The sequence below is a fragment of the Mirounga angustirostris genome, unplaced genomic scaffold (assembly GCF_029215605.1).
Source record: "Mirounga angustirostris isolate CCGP_5_RB_7025 unplaced genomic scaffold, mMirAng1.0.hap1 SCAF_4, whole genome shotgun sequence".
NCBI lineage: Eukaryota > Metazoa > Chordata > Mammalia > Carnivora > Phocidae > Mirounga > Mirounga angustirostris.
Window position 1 is genome coordinate 69,950,294 of NW_026991712.1, and position 24,123 is coordinate 69,974,416.

At 43.7% G+C, this 24,123-nt stretch overlaps 1 protein-coding gene across 7 annotated transcripts in view; it reads right to left on the reverse strand.

Moving 5' to 3' along the window:
• Positions 1-4,038: 4,038 nt before the first annotated feature.
• The window catches only part of CHD7 (chromodomain helicase DNA binding protein 7), a 188,773-nt gene continuing 168,688 nt past the window's right edge, over positions 4,039-24,123 (reverse strand). For 5 of the 7 annotated variants that reach the window (XM_064588285.1, XM_045896500.3, XM_045896505.3 and 2 more), the window contains 15 exons: positions 22,123-22,212; positions 21,578-21,681; positions 20,111-20,240; positions 19,630-19,702; positions 19,414-19,471; positions 18,481-18,709; positions 18,024-18,232; positions 17,229-17,900; positions 15,926-16,086; positions 13,612-13,839; positions 12,950-13,393; positions 9,604-9,825; positions 7,789-7,929; positions 7,479-7,583; positions 4,039-6,034 (listed from right to left, as the gene is read on the reverse strand). In XM_064588285.1, the coding sequence (XP_064444355.1) occupies positions 5,114-6,034; positions 7,479-7,583; positions 7,789-7,929; positions 9,604-9,825; positions 12,950-13,393; positions 13,612-13,839; positions 15,926-16,086; positions 17,229-17,900; positions 18,024-18,232; positions 18,481-18,709; positions 19,414-19,471; positions 19,630-19,702; positions 20,111-20,240; positions 21,578-21,681; positions 22,123-22,212 (3,787 nt within the window). In that variant the 3' untranslated portion in view covers positions 4,039-5,113. Of the gene's footprint in view, positions 6,035-7,478; positions 7,584-7,788; positions 7,930-9,603; positions 9,826-9,869; positions 11,130-12,949; positions 13,394-13,611; positions 13,840-15,925; positions 16,087-17,228; positions 17,901-18,023; positions 18,233-18,480; positions 18,710-19,413; positions 19,472-19,629; positions 19,703-20,110; positions 20,241-21,577; positions 21,682-22,122; positions 22,213-24,123 lie in introns of those variants that run through there. The other 2 variants (XM_045896506.3, XM_045896507.3) reach the window with 2 other exon arrangements.

The following is a 24,123-nucleotide window of genomic DNA, read 5'->3' on the forward strand; positions in this document are numbered from 1 at the left end:
GGGCTGCAAAGGGTGTGAAGCCACCGCAGGACCTGGATCTTGTCACAAGAGAATCAGGTTTCTCTCATTTGCAATTTTGAAATCGAGCTTTCAGATCGAGATGGGCATGGGCATGGGCAATGGACAACGGAGGGAGCCACCTAAAGTAGAGCATGAAGTGGTTCCTAAACAATATTTTGACTTCGGTTTTGTCTTTATTATACATTAGGAACCTATTATGTTGTCCTTTAGCTCTAACTCAAAATTCCCCATGATGTTTAACCCGGAGCCCGGAAAGACCTCGTGAATAAGAAAGGTTCATGGGAAGGAATCTGGTGGGGAGACACCAAAACACTTAAATAACTATCTGTAAGCATTTGGAGGTGGGTTCTGCCACGTTTGTTCAGTTGATGAAAATTTCAACCAGCTTAGGAGCTAAACAAATTATATGAGTCAATGCTTCTGAAGATAAAGATGTCCGATGAAAGAAGACTGTATTTGAAGTTTTAATTGTCATTACCCTAGTCTCCGACTTCATTTAAATTACATGGTAAACATTCATTCATTAAAGAGATAGAAATTAAAATTCAACTCTACATTGGTAGATCCAAAGGAAGATCTGCAGATCAACAGACCCATTGGAAGATTAGAGCTACATTGCCAACACACATACACAAGGAGTTGTTTTGGTTTTGGTTTAGAGACTCAAGAGTAAGAATGGGAGCAAGAGGAAAGTTAAGGAGAAACCTTAAAACATATAAATGACTTAAATAGTCCAAACTACTTTGTAAATCATCATCCTAACCCCCGCCGGAAAAATCTCCAAATTGGGTGACTCTCCCAACAAAAAATTCAATGACGAAATGCTTTTCGCTGAAGGAGTCTTACATTAAATATTCCAGAGGGTAATCTATTCTTCTATTTTGCCAAATGTAGTTTACTTTCCTATAAAACATCTATAAAACTGTGGTAAATCTTATTATCTGTGCTAAGAAAATACATAAAATTGCTCATTAGAGAGCCCAGTTGAATGAATAAGATATATTCTAACTTTTAAGTGCTTGTTAGAAGTCATTTACATTGTTTTGCTTCCTAATTTAAATTTATTGATGGCTATAGATGCACAGTGATGTTCACCACACGCACACATCACTTCAACAATGCACATACACTCTTACTGCCCCTATCTACCTGTTAGAAATAATGTCTAAGAACTCTTCCCAAAGATAATTAACAATTTTCACTGAAGAGAGAATTTCGTAACAGAACATGGAAGGAAAATTTTCTGTTCCCAGTATCTTTTCTTGTAACACTAATTGTCCAATTCCTTATAAAAAAAAAAAAAAAAAAGCATAGCCAACATTGGTTTCACCTTTGGGTATATTTCAGGAGTAATCCTGAAGTTAATTCAAATTATTCACATAATTTAAACTGGAGGCTCCAGCTCTCTGAAATGTATCCCAAATCCACCCACGGCTTTCCGCCTCTTTTTGCACCACTTCCTTGACCCAAGACTACCACAGCAGCTTCCCGACTAGAAGTCCCGGCTCCTCATTACAAGTAATTTTTTTTTCATGTTGCAGCCACTGTGATTATTTATTTTAAAAAGATGAATTTAATCACACCGCTTTCCTGCACAAAACCTCCCAAGCACTTTCTACAGCACCTAAAAGGAAATCCAAGCCCTCCAACAGGGCCCTCCTGGTCCCTGCCTCCCTCTTCTTCTAGGTAGAGAGGCTGCCCGAGAAGCCCCGTCTTCCAAGCACACTCTCTAACTCAGGGTCTTTGCACTGGTCTCTCCCCTTTGCCTGGAACATCCTCCAGCCAGATCTTCATCTGGCTCCCGCTTCTCATCACTCAAGCAGTAAGCGGAGCTGCCTCCTCCAATGTGCACCTCCCTGACCACCCCATTGCATTATTTAATAGTCTTCCCCGATCTATAAAAGTTTTATGTGTAATCTGCTTATCACCTGTCTCTCTCTACTCGAATGTAAGCTCCATGACAGTAGGGGACTAGTCTGTTTTTGTTTTCATTGCGATATTCTTGCCACTAAAACCGCATCTAGCACATAGCACCCCACAAATGTTTGTTGATGAAAATTACACTGGCTTGGCAGTTAAGTGCCTGGGCTTTGGAGTGGGGTCAATCTGGGTTCAAATACCAGCAATTTACTAACTCGGAAGCCTGAGTAAGCTTATCTTTTCCAAAGACTTGATTGCTTTATAAAATGGACATATTCATGGCACAAGATAAACCCAAATTTAAATGAGATAACTGGGACTCAAGATTCCATAGCCAGAGCTCACACTGTTCTACTTGACATAGGCTTTCTCTTAATTCCCAGTCTGAAACTTAAGACCCCTTATGGATTGGGGGGGAGGGGTTGTGAAAATAGTGAAGCCCCAAACACTTCACATCATCGTGATGTAATAACTGTCTTTCAGAGACCCAAGAGAGCCGTGTTTTGGAGACCGTACGTAGTAGATTCTGATGTCAAACTGCCTGAGTTCTGACCCAGCTCCTATCTTTACCGCTGGCCAACTCCCAAACCTCTGTAAGGCTCAGTTTCCCCCAGAAGAGAAAGCACTTCCCTCTCAGAGAAGGGAGATGGGGCAGCGATGCCAATGCGAAGCATGTAGCATGCCTCAGTACTTTACCGACACTCAGCACACAACGAACACGAGTTATCAAGAGTCAGACTGAATTTAAAATATTTCTTAGGTAAATTCAAGATCTAACATTAAGAACTGATACCATTGGAAGGGGAAAAAAATGCATTTTCCAACATGGAAATCTGAATGACTTTAAAGCCGTGTTAACAAATAAATCCCAGATAACGCAGAGCCAGCTGGTGACCCATCTCTCAACTCAGGGTTCCTTCTGGCCACAAGCAACCGATGCCTTTGCTCTTGGCATTTTCTTCTGGAACAGAGTCTCATCACGTGTTCTATTTACCCAAGGTCATAGGAAAACTTCAGTGCTATAAAGTATTTTAGAAAAAGGCCCTTCTCGGACTCATTTGACTAAACATACTCTCCCTACCTAATGTCTTATTTTAAGGCCTAAAAAAAAAAAATATTTGTTTTAAATATTAAAACTCCCGATACCTTGTGCGGATCTAGTCTCCCCCCCCCCCCATGTTCAAAGAGTTCCATTTCAGAAGAATATTCTCTTAAAGGCACTTTTCCCTCCAGTGCACACTACCCATTTGTTAACTTTCAAGAGAGGACGGTAACGATGGTGGATAAAAGCAACCATAGGGTAACAGGGAGGCTTCAAGTTGTTCCTTTCCCAGAATCAGATGGGTAGATTTTCCATCTTGGGGTAAAAATTAACTGCATCTTAGTGTCTACAAGGAATTCAGACAGTCTGTCTTGTAACCCAGCCGGTGAGGGGTGGACTACGTGTGTGTGTGTGTGTGTGTGTAGGGCGTGGACAGAGGCAACACACACACAGAACAACTCCATCCACATCCCTTCCTCTCCCTTTCCAGCGGCAGGGAAATACGGCTTTGTGTTCGGTCAGGTGACATAAAAGGTGAAAACAGCCGCTTTCAAATTATATTTAACCTCAAATATCAGAGGTCACGAAGGGGTGCTCACATCAGCAGCTCCCCAGCCTGAGCGCGTGCGCACGCGGCGGCTTAAGTGGGCCCCTTTCATTCCACATGGGTTTTCCACACCGTTTCTGGCATCAAGCACCGGTCCGCGGGACACCGGAGCGCCTTTGTGTCCCTTGCTGACACTCCGGCATTGTGTTTTTCTACCCATTAACCAAGGATAAATGACCTAGATATTCTGCCTATTAAAGCCTCATTTTTCTTTGCCCTTTTGTTCTTTAGTGTACCACATTATCAGACGCTGCACACATTTTAAAGTATTCTCAGTCTCAGATGCCCTTTTGAGGGAGTAATAGGAGGTTTTTGTGTGTGGTTCTGTGCAGATATCTGGAGTGGAATTATGTGAAGGTAATTTAAGGTTTTTCTTCCTGTCTAGTCCGAAGACAATCAGTTTAGCCTATTACTAACAGCTAATCTAGCATAAGAGGATATATCAAGAAACTGTACAAAGGCCAGAATGCTGTATTTGCATCTATTGCGAATACAAAAAATAGAGTGAACACCAGTTCCCCTACATACTACATTCTATAATTACATCTCTGCATATCATGGGTCACTTTTATTAAAAGCATCATTACTACAGTTGGCAGCAATTTACATTTTATCTTACATGATAGCAGTTTTCAAAGAAAAAAATAAAAGGACATCACAACAAAGAAAAACAATACATTTACAAAGTCATGTCTGTAAACTTCAAGGCTAGTTTAGAGCTGAGGTAATGCTGTTTTAGCTTTGTGGCTAAAGTAACAAAGTCCTTTAATTTAAAAAGGTACCTGATTCTCTCTTCTCTCACTCTTTATTTATTCACCTATTTATTTTGCTTATACCAGTGCATTACAAGACCACGAGACAATGGAACTGTAGTTCTGTCTGGCAAGAACCCTCCCGGTAGGTTAATTTCCAAAGGGACCCTTCACATTCAACAGCTGCCTTATTATTGCTGCGCCTCGGGACAGAGACGTTCACACTAACGTGGGGATTGTCAGAGTGTATGGATGTGTGTGGACGCGCAAGTGTGGGAACCCCCATACGGTCAAAAGGGAAACCAATGAGCAAGTATGATATGTACGGTAAATTTCATCTTGACCTTCACAGCAAAAAAATTAAAATTAAAAAATTAAATATATAACTTCATACTTCCTTTGAGCAGCACTTCCTTCCATTAGTGCCACTCAGTTACAAATTGCTCTTTATTATAATACCGATGGTACCAAAAGGAAAAAAAAAAAAAAAAAAAGCAGAGCATTATGTAAGTTTCCTTAAAAAGACATGATCACCTCTCAAATTTCATCTCTCCTAGGGATAATAAATAATGCACTGCACAATACTTAATGACCAAGATACCTTTTGACACACCTGTATAACATGACTTGGACTTCTTTTTTTTTTCTTTTTTTGCTACACTATGTTACAGAACAGCTTATAAAACTAGGTATGAACATTAACTGTGAGTGTAAACAGTAGGACTACCACTTGTCAAAAGTTTTAAACACTTGAACTGGAACTGGTACTGGTTATTCATCATTTTCATTGTTTTCTAGTTCGTCCCCCCCGTCAAGCGAGTCCAGCTCTTCACCCTGTGCTATTTCGTCTTCGAAGATGGAGGACTCCGCAGTCTTGTCCAGGTTCTCCTCGGCGTCGCTGCCTTCCAGGTGCTCCTCCTCCTGGAAGGCGGCCCCCTCGGCCTTGTCGGGGGCCTTTTCTTCGCCGGCGCCCACGGCGTTCTGGAGTCCTGCTAACGCGGGGAACCCAGGCAGTGTCAATCCCCCCAGTCCCGGAGGTAGAAACATGGATGGGTAGAAGAGGCCTGGCGCCATGGTGGACAGGAGGAAGGGGTTGAAGGCGAGCGGGTTGGAGGGCAATCCGGCCGGGGCAGTAGCAGCACCAACAGATCCATTCGCAGAGTCAGTAGCCGAAACAGCGTCTGTGCTTTTCTCGGAGTCTTTGTTCTCGTCCTCGTTCTCGTTGCCTTTCTCCTCGGCTTTGGAAGTGCCGTCTTCCGGCTCTCCCGGGCCCGAAGCAGCCGAGGCGTTGCCAGCAGCGGCGGCGGAGAGCGGGCTGTTGAGCAGCCCGCCCAGGCCGAACACGTTGGGCAGGCCCGCCATGCCCGGCAGCATCAGCGGCAGCACGGCCGCGGGGTTCTTAGCGTCGCCTCCGGCGGCGGCCGCCGTGGCCAGTCCCGGAGGAAAGCCCATGAGCCCCGCCAGCTGCAGAGACTGCAGGTTCTGGAGGTTCTGAAGGCTCGTGAGGTCCATTCCAGCAAACAGGCTGTTCACCAACAGAGGGTTGATGCCTGACGTGGAGGCCGCCGCCGCGGCCGCCGCCGCCGCCCGGGCGATCTCACTCTTGGGCCTTCGTCCTCGCCTGCTCGCTCCTTCCCCCCGCACCACGGGGCCGGTGAGAAGGCGGTCAAACATGGACTCGGGAACAAAACCCTGCAGCAAACGGACAGGCAAACAGTGGCTATAAACGCGGCTGGCCAAAACTTAATTTCCGGGCGGGCCCTCGTGACGCACTGAAAACAGACGTTCTGGGTGCAAGTACATCAGCAACTTTTTCCCTTCTAAATTAAGCGTGCTGGCCAGACTTAGGAAAGCAAAACTTCTATATTTTAGCACCACGTGAACTCACTGTATTATGCAGAATTGCAGAAAAACTGTTACAGGCTACTCTACCGGTGAGGAAGAGATGTCAAGTTATCAGCATCCATAACTAACTCGAGAAATAATACATCACGAGCAAGTTGAAAAGTATGTGGAACATTAACTAAAATTACATCTTAATATCTACCCTGGAGAGACAAAAACTACGATCACCCCAAAACAAATGTTTTTAGCAGCTGTACTCCTATTTGCCCAAGTCTGGAAACCGCCCAGCTGTCCTTCTCTGGGTGATGGATAACCACACCCAGGGGCACGCACACGCACTGGAGGGACGCTCAGCAGTAAGAAGGAACAAACTGCGGACATGTGCAACCCACTTGGATAAATCTCAATATGAAGTCATCTTAAAAAGGTTATAGCATTTATGCTTCTGCTTATAGGACGTCCTCAAAAAGACAAAACTTGGGATGCAGAACAGATCAGCAGCTGCCAGGGGCCGGGGGTGGGGGTGGGGGTGGGGGTGGGGGAGAGTAATACAAGGGAACTCGGAAGTGGGGGAAGGTGATGGACCGGTCTGTATTTTGGTTGTGGTGGTGGTTCAAGAAATTACATGTGTTAAGACTGATAGAACTGGGGCGCCTGGGTGGCTCAGCTGGTTAAGCGACTGCCTTCGGCTCAGGTCATGATCCCGGAGTCCCGGGATCGAGTCCCGCATCGGGCTCCCTGCTCAGCGGGGAGTCTGCTTCTCCCTCTGACCCTCCCCCTTCTCATGCTCTATCTCATTCTCTCTCTCAAATAAATAAATAAAATCTTTAAAAAAAAAAAAAGACTGATAGAACTGTACACAAAAGAAAAATAAGAAATCTTATTGTATATTTTAAAAAAAATAAACAAGAAGAAATCAAGACACTGACAAATTAATCTTAAAAAGACGTTAAAGAGGGAAAAAATTTCAGGCAAAACTGCTGTATGCTTTATAAAAAAAACAATAATCTTAATGATCTCAACCGCCATGAATTCCATCCCACAGGTGGGCTCTTAACGAGACTATGAACATATATTTCTATACAATCCTTTAAAATCAGAGCCGTCCAACGAATCCACTTTGGATTAATGATGTACTCATATAAGAAATGAGGATGTATTACACATCAGTTCCTTTAAGCTAAAGATAAGTTATAATCAAATAATCCATGGTCAACAGAAAAGAAAGAAAGGCTCAGGACAACGGTTTTGTATAAACACCTGTCCTGACAGAAGTGTGGCATGTACTTACAGACTGCTTCACTATCTCAGTCCAGTCCGGAGCAACTGCAAATTCAGGGTTCTCTTCCAGCCACCTGGGCAGGTCCTTCATTGGAGGTGCCATAGCTCCACCCATCTGGGGAGAGAGGCATTTAGAAAATGATCTAAAAGCACATACATTCCCCCCTGCCCCCCCGCCCCACCTATATATACACACACGTATCATATACAGATATCCTGGAAAAACATGATTGTTTTTCCTTAAAAAGATGTCAGGATAAAATGTTTCTTTCTGGGGTAAGAAATCACATGGAGATCAATTCCCTTTCCCAAACATTCACCTTCTTTCCATTTCGTTTATTGACAACAGGCACCCTTTCTTCTCCTGTCAAAGTGTTTATATCCAATTTGTTAGGGTTTCGACATCTATGTCGTTTCTGTTTCGGTTTCTGAAATGAGGAAAACAGCACATCCGCATTCTTCTGCAAAAAAACCCAAGATATGTATTTAGTAAAATGGTATTTAGTAATTATTCTTTCCTGCATAATTGACAAAGAGAACATAGTCTTTTTTTTTTCCCCCAAGTAATCTCTACACCCAACCCGTGGGGCTCGAACTCACGACCCAGAGATCCAGAGTCACACACTCCACTGACTGAGCCAGCCAGGCACCCTCAGTCAAGCCATTTTTAACTACTATAGAAATTTCAGCAATCATTTTAGTTATTAGAAACCATACTTTTCTTTAAAAGGAAAAACTCCTATTTTTCTCTTTGTACATTAAGGAACTAAATGATCATGTCAGCTGAGAATTCGCTTTTCCCTTTGTCTACCAATAACCCCACTTAAAGTCTTTTCTTCCAATGTTTAACAAATTCACGGTATTTTTATTTTTTTATCTTTTTTAACCAAGTCATGGTATTTTTATTTATTTATTTATTTATTTTCAAGTCACGGTATTTTTAAAGGAAACTTTCTCAAGTACCTTTGCTAATTTCTACTGTGACTTGGACAAACACAGAGATGACATCACATCTATGACAGACTGTACCTGAGAGGCAACCCAAGGGGTAAAAAGACCTGTGCAGGAGGGAGCGTTCTGAGCGGCAAGGACTCAACTCAAGCTGAACTCAACAAAATAAAATGTGAAATCCTACACTTAAGGTGTTTATTATTTTTTTTAAAGGTATATATTTATTTATTTGACAGAGAGAGAGAGTGCGTGCACAAGCAGGGGGAGAGGGAGAGAGAGAAAGAGGGAGGGAGGGAGATGCAGACGCTCTGTTGAGCAGGGAGCCCTACTCAGGACTCGATCCCAGGACCCTGGCATCACGACCTGAGCCGAAGGCAGACGCTTCACCGACTGAGCCACTCAGGTGCCCCCTATACTTAAGTTTTTAAAAAACCAGTCACTAAGGGACGCCTGGGTGGCTCAGTCGGTTGAGCGACTGCCTTCAGCTCAGGTCATGATCCCAGAGTCCTGGGATCGAGTCCCGCATCGGGCTCCCTGCTCAGCGGGGGGTCTGCTTCTCCCTCTGCCTGCCGCTCCCCCTGCTTGTGCTCTCTCTGACAAATAAACATTAAAAAAAAAAAAACAAAAAAAAACCAGTCACTAAGCATATAGGGAGTAAAAGATTTGCATGGCCAGCTAGCAAGCAGTTCATGTGACAAATCATCTGGAGATACTATTTAATGTAAGGCATAAGTATTAGTTGTTAAAAAAAAAAAAAAAAAGAGGCTAACGAAGTCCTGGGCTGTATTAGCTAGTCAAATTTCTGCAAGTAACAGCTTCATAGTATTCTGTGCTGGTCAGATCTGGTCTGCAGGCCAATTAAAGTGCATTCATGAGTGTCATCCCCATAATGAGACCACCTGAAAACCAGGCCATGTAAAGAATAACTGAAGAAATCTTGTCTATTTGGTGGAAGGAAAAAGTAAGAAAGTGCATAACAGGCATCTTCAAATAACTACAAGGTTGCCCGTCAGCCCTGAAGTTGGTTACTCTAAGGTAAAATACACAGCGACAGAAACTGAAAACGTTCGCGATGAGGAGACATTCAAGCAACGGCGGAGGGACCAGGGATCTCTATGTTGTACAGGCGAATTGCGAGGGCTGTCCTCGCAGGACTCCTCCCGACTAAACTCTGTAGTACTTACTGGTACATAACTTGGCATATCAACAGTGTAAGTAGGATGCAGCTTCAGCCATTCAACTAAATCCTTATTTTTAGGAGCGTCCTCCCCCACCAGCCTAGTCCCGTCTTCAAGATTTATCACAGGGATCCGAGTGTCTGGGTCCAGCTGTCCAGGAGAAGGAATGTTTCTTGTAGGTGGGGTCTCTATATCTTCTTCAAAAGCTTTGGTCACCTCAGCATCCTCCTGCAGAAAGTTGACAAGGGTCTCAATTCTTCTCTTATGAAAAGAGATTCCAAAAATGTCTTATCTCAAGAAAACCCTACCCTAGCATAATGGATCTTTGACCAAAAAGGGAAAAAAGTTACTTGAAACAATGTCAGTTTTGGAACAGCTATTAAATTAGAAGATGAAACTTTAATATCCTTCTCCACACTGTAGAATTAGTAATTAGGTAGGAAATTCACAATCCATCAACGCTCCATGTTTGAGATCTTAAGCCAGTCACTAGGGCATGGGCAGTGTAGTCTGAGCTTCGCATGCATGAAAGATAGCCTCTCAATCTCTCTTGGGGCTCTTGGGAAAACATCATTAAAGAAATTATAATTAAAGGAATGTTCCCACAGGCCAACTTGTACACAGCACTCTCTGAACCACACAATTTTATCGGGAGTACAACATTTTGTGGCAGGTCCGTGTGGCAACCCTGAAAATACGTCTATCTGAAGTCCAGCCTCTACCATGGTCCAGCCAGTGGCCCTCACGTTGTTACTCCAACCTCCAGACATCTTTTATGGCAGCCCATCTGTCCATTCCTACTGCTCCAACTTTGGTTCAGGCCTTTATCACCGCCCCCGCCCCACGTCACTGCGGTGTTCTAAATGGTCTCCCTGATTCTAGTTCCACCCTTCTTGACTCTGACTTCCCCACTGCTATATCAGAGTCAGGTTTCTAAAATGCATTCTTCCTGGGTCAAAACAAAATAAACTGTTTTGATAAATGAATCCCCCTCACCTTCAGGATAAAATCCAAGTTCTTTAAGATGGCAATCAAGGCCCTCCCTGATTTATATCCTATCTTGTATCCGAGCCCACTTCTGTTGAACCTCACCTCCTCATCAGATTCCCCTGCTGCCAATGACTTTCAGTTCATCAAACATGGAAGGCTCCCTCAGTCCCTTTGCACGTTCTCCCTGCAACCTCTTCAAATGACCAACTCCTACACAATCTTCAAAACAACCAAAGTATGGCCATGACTAAGGAAACTTCCTCATCTTTGTCTCCCCATATCCTCTTCCCTCCATTCCCATTCTTCCTTTGGGCATACGAAGTATTCCAGGCATGCCTCACAGCTATGATACATTGCTATTTGTCACTCATCTTCAACACTGAGTTCTCCAGTGCAAGCACTTGTTAGGCCCTTATTCTTCACATCCCTGTACTTGGGGGTGGGGCCAGCACACAAAGGGACGACTTCCACCATGTTGCTGAGTGTATGATGACTGCATCCTTATTTTTCATGGCAACGCAAAACGGTCTCCAGTCTGAGTACTGACATAATACAAGATTTTAGGATTTTTCTTATTCCATACGAGTAACATTGCTTACCTTTATACCTCTTCACTATTTCGTTTATCTACAGATTCATCAGCATTTTCCTTGTATTGTATGTGTAGGCACATAACTATCCACAATACCAACTGAGTAATCCTTAAATTCTAACATCTGACAGTAAAACAAACAAAAACTTAAAAATACACCCACTAACATCTATTAGGAGTTTTGGGCTGGGTTACTTATGTGACTTTAGAAAAAGAGAAACATTAGCAAGTTCTTCAGGATGACTTAAAATGTGTGAAATGAATAAAGTCAGCCTGAACTTTAATATGGGATATATAATTACAATAGGAAAATAGCGCCTGGCTCACACTGTTAATTCCTGATGGCCTGGACCACAGACAAACATGTGCTGTGATTCGTATATGAAACTCAAGAGTAAACAAAGGCAGGAGATGCAGAAACTCACTAACTTGTTGATGCTTATGGAGGAAGGAATTTCAGGGAACAAAGTCTATCAAAGTGGTCTGATGGGTTTTGGTGGTTTCAGTGTGGAGGCTTAATCACAAGTGATACAACACTGGGGACCACACACCTAGAAATGGCGTTTTTAACTTACAGAACAAGCAGTTACAGCTGATCCATCACGAGGTGTATTTTTATAAGATTCTAAAAGGAATCATATGCTCAACAAAAATGACCGTTATGATGACTGGTGCATGGTAACAAATTTTGAAAATCAACTTTTAATCACCCAGATGCTTCTGTTTCAATCAGATCCCACCACAGGGCAAATTCCAGTGAATGCCATTTTGTCATTTCTAAACTTTAACTCAACCACCCCTTTTACTACCCTTATTTAAGTTATTAAACTTACTGGAGGTTTCAAGAAATAGAAAATAAGCAATAAGACTAGGGATGGAAAAAGTAAAAAATATCAAAACAAACGTCTCCCTCCTCTCAGTTACAAATTTCACCGTTTCCCAAACTGTGATCCGCAGGGAAAGGGCCCATCGTTCCTGGAGCGCCGGCTGCTCGTGCACAAACAAGCTCCAGCCCCATTATGCTGACTCGGGTTCCAAATCGATAAGGCTGAAGATACCCTGTACCATGTGTCCTTTAAAAGGGGACCACATGTAGTCAGGTTCTTTGGGGGTAAAACCCTTGTCATTATGTAGGCAGCGCATTTTTAGGTGGCATGGTTGAAGAAGATTAGGGAAGACAGTTATTTTGATTACACTGCACTCATATCCTTTAAATTGAAAAAGGAAATGTCAAAATCCATTGGCACATACATTTCATACAAACCTAAACTAGCCCAGATCTTTATTCAGTTGAGATTTTAAAAACAGCTACAGTTACGGAGGTAGTTAGCAATCACTAGCTTTGTACATGAACACAAATCTTAAGTCTGAAACTAAACATTTACACTAATCTAATAAATGCCAGGCTCCAAACAACATTATTTTTAAGAGCAGAAGCTTTTTCCGCCTCAGGAGCTCAGAGATAACAATTACAGGCTCAGAAGAACATGTTTTTGTTTGGGGCTAGTCTTCCGAGAGTAATCAATATATCAGTATCTTGGGAGGAATAAATCCTCAAACTACATTTGGTTCAGGCCGAGTGATCGGTATCAGCGCTCAACACAATTTTTCAGCTCCGAACCATGACTGTTCACTGTGGTCCTATCTCTTTAGCGGAAGAGGCCGGCTTTCCTGCCCTGTCACTGAGGGTCACAGGCCAGTGTCGTCAGAATGGCAGGGCTCTGGCTGCCACCGTGGGCACACACAATGCAAGTGAGCTCCTGAACTTACTGCACTCAATGACGTCCGTTTGTGGCTCATGAAAAGCAGATCGAGACCCTCCACGTTTTTCCTCCTTCCCCGCCTCCTCTTCATGGGAGGCTCTCCATCCACCAGGGAGCCATTAAGCAGATGCCTTGTGGGTGTGCGTGACAGGCCTGCCTGGAGCAGCTCCATTTGAGTCTTAAAGGCATCGGACACCGGTGTCGAGACATTAGGCAAGATAAACTTTGAAGTAAGAGATGAAAAATTTGAGGTAGAGCTTGCTGCCTCTCTTGAGGCCTTTGATAAGTCTACAACTTTTTCTTGTCCATTTTCTGAGACCACCTGAGACTCCCGCAGCTGGGCAACCATTTCCATGAGGTTCCGCCGCTTGGCTGCTCTTTCGGCCTCGATTTCAATTTTTCTCCTCCTCCTCCTCCGCTGGCGAGGGACAGAGAGGTTTAGGGCGTCTTCCTATTGAAAAATCCCAATAAAATAATGAGCCCAAACTGCCATACGGGCTGGATTTCAGAAAGAAAAAACAGAAGCTTCAGGAATTAAACATTCATAATGGCTGAAGAGAGCTGAGGAAACGGCAGCCATCTTAATTCCAAGGAGGACCAGTGAGCCGCGAGCTCCCAGACTGAGTGACGGTTTAGCGCGCTTGCCTTTCAACAGCACAGCAAACGTACCTTTGACAACTGAGGAGAGGTCGTGAGGTCCTCGCTCCCACTGATGCTAGCCTGGCCGACCATGGAGAGCTCGGCAAAGCTCCTCTTCTGCAGGGGGCTGTCCATGGTGGGTGGCGTGTAACCAGGGATGAGGCCCTGGAAATCAAACATCTGGCGCCTGTTTACCGGCCATTTGCCCTTCAGCACTGCTTCACAGATGTTGTCTAATCGGTTTATCATTACTCGGTCCTGGAGGGAGAAGAAAAGTCGCACAAAACTGTAATAAAGACATGGTGAAAATTACCAGATAAATATTTCCATCAAGATGCTAAAGAGCAGAAGAGGTTTAAAAGTTAATCCGTGGGCAAAAAGTGAAAAGAAAACAAAAAAAAACAAGCGAGTAAATAAACAAAATCTGCAAAAACTGCTCTGTGCTGGTGGAAGGTCCTAAAGGTGGCCCCAACACAGAAAGCCTAATCTTTTTCTAATTTAAACACTGGATCACATAAACCAGGAAACATTACATAGCCACCTCTGAAATACTTCAAAAGTTAAAGAACTGTCGGTGAACACCGGCAGACAACAATGGAACCCGGCGTTTAGCTTCTGGTGCTTCAGACCCACTGGCTGGATCGCGGTCTGTCCCAGGAAGTGGGACATCATTAGCGTCACTATTAATAAAGTTCAGCATTACGAAATGGGCACTAACCTCGGAACACCTAATGAATGTCCATTTGCATTCCCCACCTATTATCACTTCAAATTCCACTGAAGCGTGTACATTAAAAATTTCTAATTACAGCTCTTAGGCCCAGTTTCCATAGATTAAAAGTGTCTGCTACGACAGACCTTTTGACTGATCTGGGAAACTCCCTTCTATACTCAATAAGGGAGATCAGCATAACAGGGTATACAGAGAAAAAAAGGTCTTTAAGAATACACTCTGCAGCTAAAAATTTCACATTGTTTCTTACACAACTAATACTATTGAAAAGCAGCCTGGGGATGAGTCAACTGAAGCTTGTTTTTGTGTTGTTTTAAACCAGACAGCCCTGTTATGGTGACTGGGATGATTATGTCCCCACCCTGAAAAACAGACCCTAATTACACACGGATTTATTATAAAATTACACTAGTTAGCCAAAAATTTCCATTTGCTTCTGGGTACAGATAACTACATTCAGAATTATTTCATAATGTATTGGAGCAAATGGGCCCATAGCCCAACCTCTCCCGACTTGAGAAGATGATAGGTTTCCGAACCTGGGAAGATGTTTTAAATCTGGAAGCTCTGTTTTAGATTTAAAAAAAATTAAAACACACATTTTAAAAAGTCCACACATTTTCTCTTGTGCACGGTTGGTGGGATTGTAAGTGGTGTAATTGCTACAGAAAACAGTATGGAGGCTCCTCAAAAAATTAAAAATAGAATCACCATGTGATATATATCCAAAAGAATTGAAAGCAGGATCTCAAAGACATGTTAGTAACCCATGTCCACAGTAGCACTATAACAAGCCAAGGCGGCGAAGGAACCCAAATGTCCCAAGGACAGATGAATGGATAAGGGAAATGTGATATATACATACAATGGAATACTATTCAGCCTTAAAAAAGAAGGAAAGCCCGTCACATGCTACCATATGGATAAAACCTTGAAGATAAGCTGAAAATAAGTGAAATAAATGAGTCCCAAAAGGGCAAATATTGCAAGATTCCATGTATACAATGAGGTATCTACAAGTAATCAAATTCACAGAAACAGAAAGCAGAGTGGTGGTGGCCGGAGGCTGAGGGGAGAGGAGAGGGAGTTGTTCAATAGGTATAAAGTTTCAGTCATGCTAGACAAAAAAGTTCTGGAGATCTGTTTTACAATAACACGAATGTATTTAAAACTACTGAACTATACACTTAAAATTGGTTAAGATCATAAATTTCATGTTACGTGGTTTTTACCACAATAGAAAAAAATTAAGAAAGAAAGAAAGAAAAAGAGAAAAAGAAAGAGCTCCACACATTTCCTTCTGCTAAAAGGTGAGTCTATGGAAACAACAATCCATATGCTGTAATGGATAATGTGATTAATTACCAACCTAAAAAACTTCAAGGAGCCAAAGAGCCATACAAAGCGTTCTACTTCCTATCTTTCCTTCATGTTACCTTTCCTATCCTATCACAAAAGTACTGCACAGATTTTAAAACATGAGAAAAATCTAGTCTTCGTACACTGTCAAAGTTTACCTTAAAATTAGCTGAAAAAATCAAACTAGAATGATTTCCTGTACCCCACTCTTTTTTGGTCCACAAAACAAAATAACAAAAAAAAAACACCAACCTTAGGCCAAAATGAGAAGGCAAATGTTCTTTCATGAAGGAGCTGAGCTACTGAAGGGTCTCCATCCTCCATGTAGAACCCATCTCGGGTTTCATCCCTAGCGGTGCTCATGGAAGCATTGCTTTCCTCATCAAAATTCTTCCCTCTGGAGACAGTTCCTGCTGAGAAATGAGTTAAAGTGCATTACTCCCAACAGAGTATCACTGGAAAAGAAGTTTAGAGAGGACACGGTAAAAATTTGAATATCAACCAGCTCCATTTTACTGAGAACCTACTATGTGGCCAGGATGGCATTTGGCATCTTACAATCTTGTTGTTTAAAGCTGGTGATGGCCCCTTCATACAGATGGTGTTATTCTCATTTTATGGATGAAGCAGCAGATGGGCTTAGGTAGGTGACATCACCAGCTATCTGACGTTGAGCATGTACATCTCAGAGGAGGCGGAATGACAACCAAGTCTCTGACTCAAGAGCCTCGCCACACAATGTCCCTCCACACAGGAGAGAGGGCTAACGACTGGCCGGAGTAGCAAGCCTCAGCTCCAGCGGAACAGTACAAGAGGAGGCTTTATTTCTACTCTGTGTCGGGAACAGCAACCTAACTGCGACTTACAAAGACAACTGGTTATTTTCAGATTCTGCTTCTACTTTTACTTCGGACTTAAAACGAAAATTAAGCATCATTTGTTTTAAAATAATTACCAGTATTGATTCAGTGAATGACTCTTCTCCTTCACATTTAATTGACAAATTAAAATCACTTGGAATTCTTTTTTTTTTTTTTTTATCACTTGGAATTCTTAATACACTGCTACTATAAAGTTAATCCCTATTTTTTTTTTTTTTAACATTTTATTTATTTGTCAGAGAGAGACACAGCAAGAGAGGGAACACAAGCCAGGGGGCAGTGGGAGAGGGAGAAGCAGGCTCCCCGCTGAGCAGGGAGCCCGATGTGGGGCTCGATCCCAGGAGCCTGGGACCATGACCCGAGCTGAAGGCAGACGCTTAACCGACTGAGACACCCAGGTACTGGAAGGTAACCCCTATTCTTAATCCGGAAATTGTTAACGTGCCCATAACCCTCTTCTGAGAGCTTAAGTTGTTCAAAATTCCGTGTTTATATGGGGCATGGGAGCAAAACATACACCTGAGCACAACCTGAAATTACCCATTCACAGAAGAAAATGTACACTAATTACCCTTAAAAAATAAACAAAAGCCCCTGTCACGTGACAGGAAAACATGGCCTGTAACAGCCGCTGCGGTGGAATGGGGAGAGAGGCCTGGATGGCGCAGCATTACCTTCAGGCTGGGAAGATTCCTCTGACTTATCATCATCCTCCAGCTTTTCTTCCTCATCCTCTTCAGAACCTTTTTCTGAAATAGACTTGGGCCCTGTATCTGCACTGACCTCCATCCCTTTCAGTTCACTTTTTACAGAGCTGGCCTCGGCCTCACATCCCTGCTTACTGTCCTTCTCCCCGCCATCGGTCTCTTCCTCCTCTTCCTTCCCCTCGGCTTTCTCTTGGGCGGCCGCGCTTCCAGACTCTTCCGCTTTGCCTTCACTTTGTCCTGTCGCCTTCTCTTCCTGAACGTGAGCAGATGAGAGGACAGCAGGCGTCTGGCCAAATCCAATGGCCAGTGGGGTCAGGGAGGGCATGTTCCCTGCCCCTCTGTTCTGAGCAAAGTTTTTGTGTGCATCCAAGAAAGATAACTCGGGGTCGTTGAGGATGTGATAATCCGTCCGACTGACCCCGTGTTTAGCAGCACCAACCAGCAAGTCCCGGTCATGCCTCCCACATTCCCACCACTCCGGCAGATCCAAACTCGGCTGGCAGAGCTTCAGCCTCTCTCCCAGCTGAGGGTGATGAAGAACCTGCTCGCGTATTTTCCGCAGCAGCTCGATGCGGTAGAGAGTTCTAGAGGCACGCTCTTCTGTGATTGGCTCGATCATGGAGGAGAGGTCAGGTGGTTCTGTAACATGAAAACAATTGTATTCACTTGGGAAAACCCTAAGTATGCTCTCAATTGCTCACGCTCTATTTTGCACTGTACTGGGCCTTTTACTATAGAACTTTTGTTACAAAGAGAACCTACCATCATCTGGCTTAGCGGGCATTCGACACACTCGCCTACACATGGCCACAAAACAACTGAAGTATTTCTCCAAACTCTCATCAGACTTTTTGTCAAGTCTGGCAAAGGCTCGAAACTGGTTCCAGTCAAACTGCTGTTTCATGGGGTCGAAAATAACTCCAAAAGTAGATACCACACGGTAAAAATCAGCCTCTTCTCTTCTTGTCCACCTATGAGCAAGAAGACATTAGCTTGAGCTGTACTTGAGTAAACAGGCATAAAGCTTATTCATTCTTTTCCTCCCTTCCCCTAAACTTAACGCACGGTACTTATTCTGGGGGCGAGAGACAGGGGGCTTTGATGTCCTGAGGCTTTCTTTGATCACTGTCTGGGACGTAATGCCTGCCTCTTGCCGGCCGAGAGGGGCAGAGGAGAGAGGCCTGTCCCAGGAACTGAGGAAAACCCTGAAGAAACTCACTTTTGCCGTTTCTCGGATATTATAGCTTCCCTTTCTGCTTCTAGCGCTCTCACTTCCTCCCGGGGCCGCCGCCTCCGCCGGTCAGTCTTCATGAGAGCCTCTTGCCTCATTTGTTGCCTTTTATAGCTGCGCTGATAGGCAGTAATGAGCCGGCGCAGACGGGTAGTCAGGGTTGAGGTGTTGGGCCAGTAGAGTTGGCCTAAGTCAGCAGCACTCTCACTGGGCTTGCCTAGGGAAGCGGAAAAAAGATTTCTGAAATGTGTAGCTGTGATCTTGCAATACACAGGATTTTCCATCAAAACAAGATGACTCATTAACATTCAAGTGACAGTGTGGGAAAGGGCATCTCAGTGCTCTCATTTTTAAAATATAAATAAAGGATAATATTAGTATGAAACTTATAAACAGTTTTTTTTTAACTCCTTAGCGGGAAGAAGCAAGTTTACTTATCAGTTTTATGTAAAGAAACCTAGAACCTACTTTATGCCATGAACTACAATATAAGGATGCTCTCCTGTAATGTACTTAGAATAATAATCTTGAGCACAAAACATAATCACATAATTGGTAGCTAATTATTTGACATTAGGGAAAAGGTCAGCATTCTATAAACTTGCAATATTTCAGATACCTAGCAAATGCCCTACTCCCACGAGATATATTTCTAAAGATGCTTAAAAGTTTCCACCTACTGGTATATAAATATATACAAATTATCTTAATCCACAAAGTAGTTATTTCATCAAAGAAATTCAATGTAATGAAAAACCCACAATAAACAAGACTTAAAATTATTCACAAAAGGAATGAGTCAGTACAGAAGAAATAACATTTGAAGAGTCCATCGTCATAAAGAAGCAAAAGTGCAGGTACATGAATAATGTCTGCACAGCACACATTTGCTCTGCTCCGTGGGCTCCGATGGAGCCTTACCTGTGGTGCGTATTTCCATGGATTCCTCTTTATCTTCTGGAGGAGAATTTGCAAATTCCTTGAAAGCAAAGCAAGAAACAGAATTATTTTAATTTGGGGTTTCGTTTTGCTTTATCTTTTTAAAGAAAGGGCCATTATCTATAAAGTTTAACAAGTCTTATATGGGCATATGATATTTTAATGGTGCTGTAAAAGTCAATATACTCAAGTTCTTACATCTATCTCATCCTTGAATGGCGTCCTGGTTGGTTTATATTCTGGGTCTTCATCTTCTCTATCAAATTCTCCCCTATATTAAAGTTGTAAAAAAAAAAAAAGTTTAAATTTTACAGATAAGCAAGAGACTGGAGGGGGTGGGGGTGCTTGGGGATGACTAATCCTCTGCCTGATGCTACTTTTAATTCTGGGTTTGACATCAAAGGCAACCCGATCAGTATTTAAATCGTGCAGCCATGGGGGAAGAGGCAGGTGGGGGAAGTGTCATCATTTGGAAAAAAACAAACAAGTTTCAGGGATGATCTAGGTAATATATTGCGTTTAAATAATCATTACGATACATAAACAGACTACACTGGGAAACATCACCCAAGTTCAAATCAGACGCAGCGTAGTGCACAGTGCAGTGTAAGGACTGAACCCTGCCAATAGATGTGACACTGACATAAAGTTTATTAAAATTTTTAAATGTCCTTCTTACCCGTCACCGCCATCTGCTAGCATGTCTGTTCCTCTTTGCTCGGCAGCGATGGCCTTGGCATCGGGCATACCAACTCGTTCCAGGAAGCACAGCGCGGGGTCAGCTCGCATGGAATTGTACTTCTCGTAGCCTGCGCCGTCCCCACCAGCCCACAGAGGACACGCACAGAAACAGCAAAAGGGCCGTCACTCACAAAAATCACAGCACTGCCACAATACACCAAGTTCAGCTCTCAACTGAGACGATTGTTTAGGAACCTTGTTTTTAGGGAAGCATTCCACAGAATGCTCACTACGGGGCAGATTTTGGGGGTCAAGTTACAGTTCAGGGATGGTATCTGAATGACCACAGACACGAACAGAGAAACAGATTCAAACTAACTGCAAGCAAGATGCCTGGGAAGATTTTTGACCCTATTTTCCCCAAGATCTAATTTTGCTTGACATTTAAAAGGGTTCATAATGCTGCTTTACGATCTCTGCAGGGTACTGTGCGTCCACCCCGTCCTCCTGCGAACGGGCTCCCAGTCCTGCAGGAACGTGCACCGCTGGCTGAAAATCCCTGTCTATGTAAGGCCAGCAAACCTGTCTTATTAGGTTTAGGATGATGCATGTCAGTAAGATGACACTGTTCCCTCTATGGTTTTCAAACTGCAATTTGCTTTTTGACTGCCCAAGTTGACTAGATGGAAAATGGCAGATCCCAACAGTGCACTGCGGGAAAATGATTTTTAGGCTGAGCTCACAAAACGCGGCTGCAGCACGGAGGCAGAAGAGCACAACAGCACAATTCAATTAGGACGTGTACTACAACACACCGCTCCTAACCGCCGCAGAGCCGCAAGCCAAACTGTAATCATGAGAGGTTTTATAAGCCATCATTCTCCCCTTTAGTCAGGCCGGGCTGCTGAGAATACCTCCGCGACCTCCAGAGAATTGGGATTATAATCAGGAATCGCTCACTGTATATATCACGCCAGTTCTGCATCCCCAGCCTTTCAAAGTTAACAAGGCTGCATCCCACTCAGGGGAGCCGTGAGTTCTCAGCACTGACATTTGTGAAATATTGCTTGGAACAAAGCCCAGGAGGCACTTGTACAGATTAATAGCAGAGGTTAAGCCCACCGTCCACTTTGACACGGGTTGGCAGAGCCAGCAAGGGGAGCCGTGCTAGAAGCAAAGTTTAGGGAGAGCTATAGGACAACTTGGCTATTATTAAAACAAATATGGTTTGGGTTTTATTTACAGCCAAGAAAGAAATGTTTTCTTCTCAAATCCTCAACAAACATTCAAAAACAGCATCTGATATTTACAGTTCATATTAGATTTTTAGTACAGGAAAATGGTGGAAGCCAAGAGTCCTTTGGAACTATCCTCATTAATATTATGACTTTGGAAAAGGGTATGCAAAGAGCGCTAGTGACAAAGCCACACAGTCAAGATGTGGTCAAACAGGAACATCACTTACCGTGTTTGAACACTCCAATTAGGAGGGACTTATCCGCCTCCTTGTCCCACCAGTCTGTGGGGACTTCAGCATGGAAGGGTTCAGGGATCCACACATCAGCTTCACTGCAAACACACCGTTCACACAGCATTTAAAACACACATAATGGTAAAGAAGAATCCGCAGTAGCCACAAACATGATACACAGGCTCGCGTGCCCCCTTCCTGCAACACGGATCCGAGCATGGTGGGGAGCACTGAGCAAAGGTTGAGAGAAAGGGTGTGAGCCCATCACTTTCTACCCTGGCCAGAAATGGACTCCCGCACACAGTGTCCCATTTTAAAGGTCACCTCAGAGCGCCAGTAACGTGGTTCCCACCTTTTTCTACAGACCGCATACACGCGAACATGCTTTTCCCAGCCCCCTCCACATTCCCCACGCTCACAAGGTAAAAATCGCACTCCGGGCGCAAACAGGGACAGGCGCCACTAACGGCTGATGAAGGTGTCTTCCAACTGCCCGGGTGATTACAGGGAAGTACAGAGTGGTGTGCACGCGCACTAACCTTGAGTCAGCACCCTCTAAAATCTTATCTGCCTGGTCTCCTATAACTTCTTGTCTTAGGTAGTACAGCATGCGGACACGCAGCAGGACCCTGGAGAGGAAGACAGAGGGGGGACAAAGTTCTTCACTTCAGGACTGTTTGCCAACAGTGGCTTTTGGCAGCTGCCGCTGCTCATCCATCATCCTGCCAAGGCTGATTAGCCATGCTGTACGGCGGGCTTGAAGCGTGACAGATGGTGGCACATAATCACCTCTGTGTGGTGCTTTCTGCTGGCTTCCAACAGGCCTGCCTGGCAACCGCTCACGCTGCACGGAGAGGGACCGAGCTCAGCCCGGCCCAGGCGCACTTCATTTAGTTCTACCTAGTGCAGCTTGTGAAGTTTAGACACGTACCCTACCACTGCCTCTGAAGTATTGAAGCAAGTTTGTAAACAACTGAGCAGATGGCTTTCACTAACTGTTCTGCTTCATTATCTCATAAAATTTCCTCAGCTGCTGCCTTAATACCATTTTTGGAAGCACATCAGAAGTTGTAGGAATAAACGAGATATAAAATCTGGTTTTACTACCTTACAATAAACCCTCAATATGGAATGTCAGGTTTTTCAGATTATACAACTCTGCTTCCAAGGAGCAGAAAGGAAGATGGTGATGGGGGTGGGGTAGGGGGTGGGTCCTCACTTGTCTCGCTTAAGGAGTATTAAACATTTATTCCTTCTAGTCCGTATTACCTGGAAGCCTAGGTTGTAGCTTAAAAAATAAGAAAACGACACAAAGGAGGTTAAAATGTGTCCAATCCATTGACGTTCTTCGTCATTTTCAAGGAATCCGTTTCTAAAAACCCATGGAATTCAAGGAACCAGATTTTCAATATCACTTGGATTTCCTCAATGGCTTAAAATTAATTCTTTCAGTAAAGCTCACCTGGTAAATCCCAAAGGCCCAGGTCGACTGAGTCTAGCATCTCCTGCTGGACAGCCCCTGCTGTGCACTCAGGACTGAATATCTGAAGACTCACTTCCTTGGCCATGAGTAAACGATAATACTAAATGCCCCTTCCCTAGCTGGGTCATCCCGTCACACACTTAGAGGATGTTTTACAGCTGATGGATCACATTTGCGTATACTAGCTCATCTGATTGTCACAATAATCCTATGATGAAGTGGGGCATGTTATAATTCCCACTTCACAAACATGAAAACTGAGGGTAACAGAAGACCCAGTGACATATCCAAGGTCACAGAGTCACCTTGAGCATGGACCACTTGGGATTAGGCCTTCTGACTCCACCACCTCACAGTGTCTCTCGGCACATGGCAAGGGTCCTTGAAAATGTCAAAACGACAACTAGGGGCAGCTTCCCCAAAACAGACTACTCCCGCATACGTGAAAAGGTACCCCGTGATATGCCTGCCTCCCCACCCGGTGTCTGCTTTTGAGCAACATGGGCTCTAGATGGACAAAGGGTGAGGCTGTAAATATCTGAGTAAGCTCCAGCGTAAACAGTCATTTTGGGTATTTCATTTTAATTTTTTAAGATTTTTCTTTTGATAAGATTAAAAATTGGCTGTGCCACACTGAACTGGCAAAAGAAAACTAACAGTATGGGCCTCCATGGCTGGCACCTTGCTTCTTCTCTGTTTAGGGAAGAATTTATCAGCCACGATCTCCTTATAGAGGATGCTCAGAATGGGTAATTCCAAAGGAAATACCCCTGTCTTTGACTGGATTCTTTTTTTTGTTTGTTTGTTTTTTATTTTATTTTTTTTTAAGATTTTATTTATTTTTGACAGAGAGAGAGAGCACAAGCAGGGGGAACAGCAGAGAAAGAGGGAGAAGCAGACTCCCCACTGAGCAGGGAGCCCGACGCGGGGCTCGATCTCAGGACCCTGAGATCGTGACCTGAGCCGAAGGCAGACGCTTAACGGTCTGAGCCACCCAGGCGCCCCTGGATTCTCTTTTTTTAACCAAAATGCCGCATAGTGGCAATGATCTGAATGG